The 7185-nt window shown below is 65.4% G+C and overlaps 1 protein-coding gene across 1 annotated transcript; it reads left to right on the top strand.

The window, feature by feature from the left end:
• The first annotated feature begins 1557 nt into the window (after window positions 1–1557).
• On the top strand, window positions 1558–6137 carry FAM83H (family with sequence similarity 83 member H). Its single transcript, XM_004387380.1, has 4 exons — window positions 1558–2004; window positions 2749–2913; window positions 2981–3105; window positions 3311–6137. Exons 1-4 carry the CDS (start codon window positions 1558–1560, stop codon window positions 6135–6137), a joined length of 3564 nt encoding a protein of 1187 aa, XP_004387437.1.
• Window positions 6138–7185: the final 1048 nt, after the last annotated feature.

Raw genomic sequence — 7185 nt, 5'->3', positions numbered from 1 at the left:
CTGCAGCGTCCCAAGTGCAGCGGGAACAGGGCGGTGACCCCTGAGACTTGGGGAGGTCATTACTGCCATGTGGATGGGCCTGGTGGGGACAGGACTCTGAGCAGGGTGGAGAACGAATACGCTGCAGCCCAGATCCAGGGAGGTTTTATCAAAGATGGGGCCATCAGCTGGGCTGGGCCATTGACGGTAGGTGTGAGGGCCAGAGGGAAGGCCTAGAAGGGATTGGGGGGGGGGGTCAGGGCTTGGAGGGCTGGAGCTCTGTGACTAGGTGGGGGGGGGGCAGGGAGAAGGTGTGGCCAGGTGGGTCAAGGCAGGGGGGTGGGGGTCGTCCTAGGGCCCAGGGGCAGCGCTAACAAAACACCACACAGTAGGGGGCTTACAAGAACAGAAATTTATTCTCTCGCAGTTCTGTAGGCTGAGAGTCCAAATCCAGGGTGTCGGCAGGGCCGTGCTCCCTCCAAAGATCCCGGGGGAGACTCTTCCTTGTCTCTCCTCTCTCCGCGTCTCCTATAAGACACGGCTCAGAAGGGACAAGGACCCCCCGCTCCAGTGTGACCTCCTGTGAACTGAGAGGATCCTCAGAGCCCCTATTCCCAAACAAGCCCACCTTCACGGGTGCAGGCTTGGGGCTTGAACACATCTTGGGGACACGATTCAGTCGTACAGTGGGGCTTCAGGCCGCCGTCCCCACGATAATGACAGTCACAGAGCCTGTGTCCTGTGCTCACCTGTGTCTGGCCCGGGCCAGCCCTGGACAGCTGCGTTCTGCAGTGGCAGGATGGGCCCAGAAGCAGAGCAGCCTGCCCAGCATGTCCCAGGCAGCGGGGGCAGAGGCCGGCAAGAATGGGTTCACATTTTGTAAAATCAGGAGGAAAAAGTGAATATAATAATCATGATACTTGCCTGGATTGTGTTTGTCCTTATACCAGCAGTCAGAAAATATAACTTTTAATGTTTTGAGTGTTTTGTTTTGTTTTGTTTTTAACGGAGGAAGGAGCTCACAAAGCAAAAACATCCCAGGCCACCAAAGTCACATATAACCCTGAGTGGGGACGGGTTGGGACCCTGGGTGGCACAAATGGTTTGCTCGCAGTTCAGACCCACCCAGCATCGCCATGGAAGAAAGGCCTGGCAGTCAGCTTCTGTAAAGATTACACCCAAGAAAATCCTATGGAACCCAGTTGTGGTGTCACACACGGGGTTGCCATGAGTCAGAGTCAACTCAAAGGCAACAGGTTTTTGGGGGGCAGGGGAGGAGCCAAGCCCTTGCCTGGAAGCTGCCGTGCAAGGCCATCCCTGGGTTCTGGGATGAATAGGGGCCCTCCAGAGTGCTTGATGCTGTGCCCTGATGTCTCCACCCCTGCTAGGGGCACTCTGGGGCCTGGGGGTGTCTGCCCTATGAGCTGGGCTTGGTTCCCAGGCTGCCGTGAATTCCAAGACCCTCCCAAGGTCCTCCTCCCCAGTGTGTGTCCAAGTGTGAGGGTGGGGAGGGGCCCCAGTGCCCCTGCCCCCGGTAACGTGTCTCCCTGCCCGCTCCCACAGGCCCCTGGCCCCAACATGGCCCGTCGCTCCCAGAGCTCCTCACAGGGGGACAACCCGCTGGCCCCCGGGTACCTGCCCCCTCACTACAAAGAGTACTACCGCCTGGCAGTGGACGCGCTGGCTGAGGGTGGGCCAGAGGCCTACAGCCGCTTCCTGGCATCGGAGGGGGCCCCCGCCTTCTTGTGCCCCGAGGAGTTGGATCACGTGAGCTGCCACCTGCGGCCCCCGCAGCATGCCGCCCGCGAGTCCCCCGAAGGCAGCCCTCAGGACGTGGGAATGGACGGCTCCTCGGGCACCTACTGGCCGGTGAACTCAGACCAGGCCGTGCCGGAGCTCGACTTGGGCTGGCCCCTGACCTTCGGCTTCCAGGGCACTGAGGTCACCACGCTGGTGCAGCCACCGCCACCTGATAGCCCCAGCATCAAGGACGAGGCACGCAGGATGATCCGCTCCGCCCAGCAGGTGCGCTGCCATGGGGTGGATCTTGAAGCAGGAGTGTGAGGGTGAAGGCATGAAGCACGAGGGTGGCCAGCTTGGGGTGGGCCAGGCCACTGCAGGTGTCCGAGGTGAAGCGTCCAAGGTGAGGGTCCTGGACTGCAGTGGGGAGTCTGTGGCAGAGGTCCTCAGGCATCACCAGGGGCTGGCCCAGATTTATTGTTCCGGGAACGCTCTGGTCCTGCCCGGTGGCCGTGGTCCAGCCAAAGACTTCCTACTCCCACGAGGCAGCAATCGGACTGTGTTCAACAGGGGGACTGGAGCCGCCGCCGCGAAAGTTATTAACACTCCTGTCTCTGCCCAGGTCCACCCTGCAGAACAGGAGCCTGGGCCTCAGTCCTCTGTAGGGCAGGGGGACTGCAGGGGCTTGCCTGGCCAGTACCACTCTCCAGTCCAGGGTTCTGTACCCAGGGGGGAGCTCCCCAGCTGAAGGGCTGCCCCCTTCTCCCCAAGATACAGGCCCTTCGCCTGCTTGGGGTCCTTCATGGGCCACCTACCCTGCCAGCAGCCCCCCACCCCATGTCAGGCCCCTCCTGTAGAGGCTCTGGCACCCCCACCCTCACCCCATTCCCTGACCCTTCCCCTGGGATGGGCTTGTGGCCTTTGACAGTGTTTGTGGGTGATCCAGAGGGCCCCCAGGGCTGTGGTGAGGCTGGAGAAGGCGGTGGGGACAGCAGGGGAGTCTGCCCTTCATCTGGCCCACCCTCCCAGGTGGTGGCCGTGGTGATGGACATGTTCACCGATGTGGACCTACTGGGCGAGGTGCTGGAGGCGGCGGCACGCCGCGTCCCCGTCTACATCCTGCTGGACGAGATGAACGCACAGCACTTCCTGGACATGGCAGACAAGTGCCAGGTCAACCTGCACCACGTGGATGTGAGTGACCTGAGGGGGCGGGAGGAGAGACCCCCTCGGCAAAGACTGACTCCCCTCTCTCCCCCAGTTCCTGCGCGTGCGCACCGTGGCGGGCCCCACCTACTACTGCCGAACCGGCAAGTCCTTCAAGGGCCACGTGAAGGAGAAGTTCCTGCTGGTGGACTGCGCCGTGGTGATGAGCGGGAACTACAGGTGCGCCCTGCCCCCGCACCTCACCCAAAGCAGGTCTCAGAGCCCGGCCTCGCTGCTCCCGCAGGCCCCATTCCGAACCCCGCCCCCGCCAGGTCTCTGACCCCCGACACAGCCCCGGCCCCTGCCTCCAGCACCTCCCGCTGCGAGGCCCGTGTCCCCTAGCCTCGGCCCTGCCCCGGACTCACTGCCCACCTCCCATCCCCAGCTTCATGTGGTCCTTCGAGAAGATCCACCGCAGCCTGGCGCACGTGTTCCAGGGTGAACTGGTCTCCAGCTTCGACGAGGAGTTCCGCATCCTATTCGCACAGTCGGAGCCCCTGGTGCCCGCGGCCGGGGCGCTGGCCCCCATGGACGCCTATGCCCTGGCTCCGTACGCGGGCGCGGGGCCTCTCGTGGGCGGCCCGGGGCTCGGGGCGCCGACCCCTTTCTCTTTCCCCAAGCGGGCGCACCTGCTGTTCCCTCAGCCGCGGGAAGAGGGCCTGGGTTTCCCGTCTTTCCTCGACCCCGACCGCCACTTCCTGTCGGCCTTCCGCCGGGAGGAGCCGCCGCGGGGGCCCGGAGGCATCATGGAACCACACGCGGGGCTGCGGCCCCTGTTGCGGCGGCTGGACGCCGAGACCGGGCCTGGCAGGGAGCTGGCCGGGCCGCGCGGCTTCTTCCAGGCGCGGCACCTGGAAACGGACGCTTTCAAGCGGCACAGCTACGCGGCAGCCGACGGCGCGGGCGCCGTGGAGAACTTCGCGGCCGCGCGGCAGGTGTCGCGGCAGACGTTCCTTAGCCACGGCGACGACTTCCGCTTCCAGACTAGCCACTTCCACCGCGACCAGCTCTACCAGCAGCACTATCAGTGGGACCCGCAGCTGGCGCCGGCGCGTCCGCAGGGCCTGTTCGAGAAGCTGCGCGCCGGCCGTCCCGGCTTCGGGGATCACGAGGACATCGCGCTGGGCGGCGGGCCGCGATTCCCCGAGCTTGGGCTCGACGGCCATCTGCGCCTGGACTACGTGCCGTCCAGCGCGTCGCGCGAGGTGCGCCATGGATCGGACCCCGCCTTCGGGCCCGGCCCCCTCGGCCTGGAGCCCGGCGCGCCCCCGCCCCCCAATTTAGGCCAACGTTTCCCATGCCAGGCAGTGGCCAGGTTCGGCCCCGAGGCTGCGCCCGCGGAGGAGCCGGAGCGCAGGGGTGGGCCCGAGGGGCGGGCTGGCCTGCGGCACTGGCGCCTGGCCTCCTACCTGAGCGGCAGCCATGGCGAGGACGCGGGTGACGAGGGCTTGCCCGCGCCCATGGAGACCCAGGCCTATGAAGATGACGCGCTGGGCCCCGGGGGGCGGGCAGTCGCCGGGGACCTGCTCCCTTCGGCCTTTCGCGGCCCCGCAGCCTTCCTATCCAAGGGCCCGGACTCGGGCGGGGGCGACACCTGGGAGCGCGAAGGCTCTGACGAATTGGGCCTGGCCAAGCAGGACTCCTTCCGCTCGCGCCTGAACCCGCTGTTCCAGCGCAGCTCACGGCTGCGCTCCTCGCTTATCTTCAGCACGTCACAGGCGGAGGGCGCGGGCGGGGCCGCAGCCGCCACCACCACGGAGAAGGTGCAGCTGATGCACAAGGAACAGACGGTCAGCGAGACGCTGGGCCCAGGCGGCGAGGCCGTGCGCTCCACCGCCTCAGCCAAGGTGGCGGAGCTTCTGGAGAAGTACAGGGGCCCGGTCCGTGATGGGGGTGGCGCCGTAAACGTTTCCAGCCACAGCAAGGCGGTTGTGTCCCAGAAGGAGGAGGTGGCAGCTCTTGGCGGCGCGGCGGGCGAGCGCCGCAGCCTGGAGAGCTGCCTGCTCGACTTGCGCGACTCCTTCGCGCAGCGGCTGCACCAGGAGGCCGAGCGGGAGCCGGGAGCTGCCGGGCTCACGGCCTCGCAGCTGCTCGACACGCTAGGCCGCGGTGACGCCGACCGGGTGCCCTCTCGCTTCCCCTCAGCCCAGGGTCAGGCGACCTCCCCGCAAGGGCGGAACAGCCCGCCGCCGGAGGGGCCCGGGATACACCAGGTGCTCCACTCGGAGCCGAAAGGGAGCCCCACCTCGGCCTACCCCAAGAGTAAGGAGAGCCCCACGCCAGGGTTTCCCACTCGGAGGGGCAGCCCAACAGCAGGATTTAATGAGCAGAAGGGGAACCCCGTCTCGGCCTACCCGGAGCAAAGGGATAGCCCCACTTCGGTCCACCCACAGCGCAGAGGCAGCCCGGTGCCCCCGGTGCCTGAGCGCAGAGGCAGCCCCGTGCCCCCCGTGCCCCCCATGCCCGAGCGCAGGGGCAGCCTCACCCTTGCCTCGGCCGGGGAGTCTCCGAAGGCCGGGCCCGCACAGGAGCCGGCGGGTGGACCCATGGAGGTCCTGCGCAAGGGCTCCCTGCGTCTCAGGCAGCTGCTAAGCCCTAAGGGCGAGCGGCGGCAGGAGGAGGAGGGCGGCTTTGTGGCGCCGCAGGAGAACGGGCAGCTCGAGAGCCCCCGGCGGCCGTCGCTGGGCCGTGGTAACAGCACCGAGCCCACCGCAGAAGAGCAGGGTCCGCGGGCGCGCGTGGTCTCGACCACGGCCAATGCCTTGTACAGCAGCAATCTGCGGGACGACACCAAGGCCATTCTGGAGCAGATCAGCGCCCACGGCCAGAAGCATCGCGGGACCCCCGCGCCAGGGCCCACCCCGGCCCGCAGCAGCCCAGATCTCGGCCACCCACCAGCTGCCGGCGGCTTGGCCTCTGACGTGTCCGACAAGGACGAATGTTCGGCCATCTTCCGCTCGGACAGCCTCGGGGCACAAGGCCAGCTGAGCCGCACGCTCCTTGCCAGCTCGGAGGAGTGCGACCGGCTGCTGCGGCGCATGGAGAGCATGCGCAAGGAGAAGCGCGTGTACAGCCGCTTTGAGGTCTTCTGCAAAAAGGAGGAAGCCGGTGGCCTGAGAGCTGGAGAGGGCCTGGCGGAGGAGGACGCCAGGGACAGCAAGGTGGGCAAGTTCATGCCCAAGATCCTAGGCACATTCAAGGGCAAGAAATGAGGTCCAGGCGCCCAGCCCATGCCAGGCAAATCACTGCCACCCACCACTCCAACTGCTGGCTGGGCTGGGTTGGGGGACCCATGCCCCAGGCCCTCTGCCGGAAGCAGTCTGGGGCCAGCTGAGCACAGCCAGAGCTTGGCCCCATGGGGAGGGCTCCCTCCTCCCGGGGTCTCACCCCTCATTGCCCTGGCACACTCCCCCCAACCCCCTTCTCAGCACTTCTATTTTGGCCTCAGCCTCTCCCCCACCCCGCACTGCCTCCTCACCATCCCTTTGGGCTTCAGGTTCCCTCTGGGCCTTCTTTCTCCCCAGGGCTGCACCTTTTGGCGCCTCAGTCCCACATCCTTGCTCTCAGGGTCTCATTTCTCAGGGCTTCTGTGTTCTCAAGGTTCCCCTCTCCCCATGGCCTCCTCACTGTCTCCTGACGCCTCTCTCTCTCTCTCTCTCTGCTTCTCCATCCAGACCTGGCATCCTTTCTTCCCTGCTTGGACTCTGCCTCCTGGGGCCTCCAGAAGGAAGGGCTGGCTACAGCAGCTTGTGAGGCAGGGGTGGGTCCAGACCCAAAGGGTGCCCCTCTGGGCAGTGACCAAGAGGGGGTGCCACAGGGACCCGAGGGACTGGCCTGTGGGTCGGCCTTCTCCTTCAGCTAGGCTCCAGCCGGGGCCTGGAGAAGGGCAGGTGGGCCAGGCTTTGCAGCACAATAAAACCCACTCCAGACAGATGATGCGTCCCAGCCTCATGGTGTCCCTGAGCCCATTCACACACCAACAGACACATGTTCAGAGGCCCCCCCAGCCACTCTTGCCCTGGAAATGCTGGTGTGGGGCACTGTCTTCACACAGGTGAGGGGCCATGTGGCAGGTAAGGGTTGAGGACAGTGTCTGTCTCAGTCCCTGCTCTGGCAGACCCAGTGCCACTTGTGGTCTTGGTTCCCTTCATCTCTCAACTACACACAAGAATTGTCCAAGGTGTCCCCTTCTCTTTCTTCTGTTTTAACTGATTTGAAGTGACACTTTCCCAAATATTTATAATCACTCAATTGTATGTT

Source organism: Trichechus manatus, unplaced genomic scaffold, assembly GCF_000243295.1.
Source record: "Trichechus manatus latirostris isolate Lorelei unplaced genomic scaffold, TriManLat1.0 scaffold00185, whole genome shotgun sequence".
Classification (NCBI taxonomy): domain Eukaryota; kingdom Metazoa; phylum Chordata; class Mammalia; order Sirenia; family Trichechidae; genus Trichechus; species Trichechus manatus.
The sequence above is the reverse complement of the archived record's forward strand: the minus strand, read 5'-3'. Positions and strand labels throughout refer to the sequence as shown.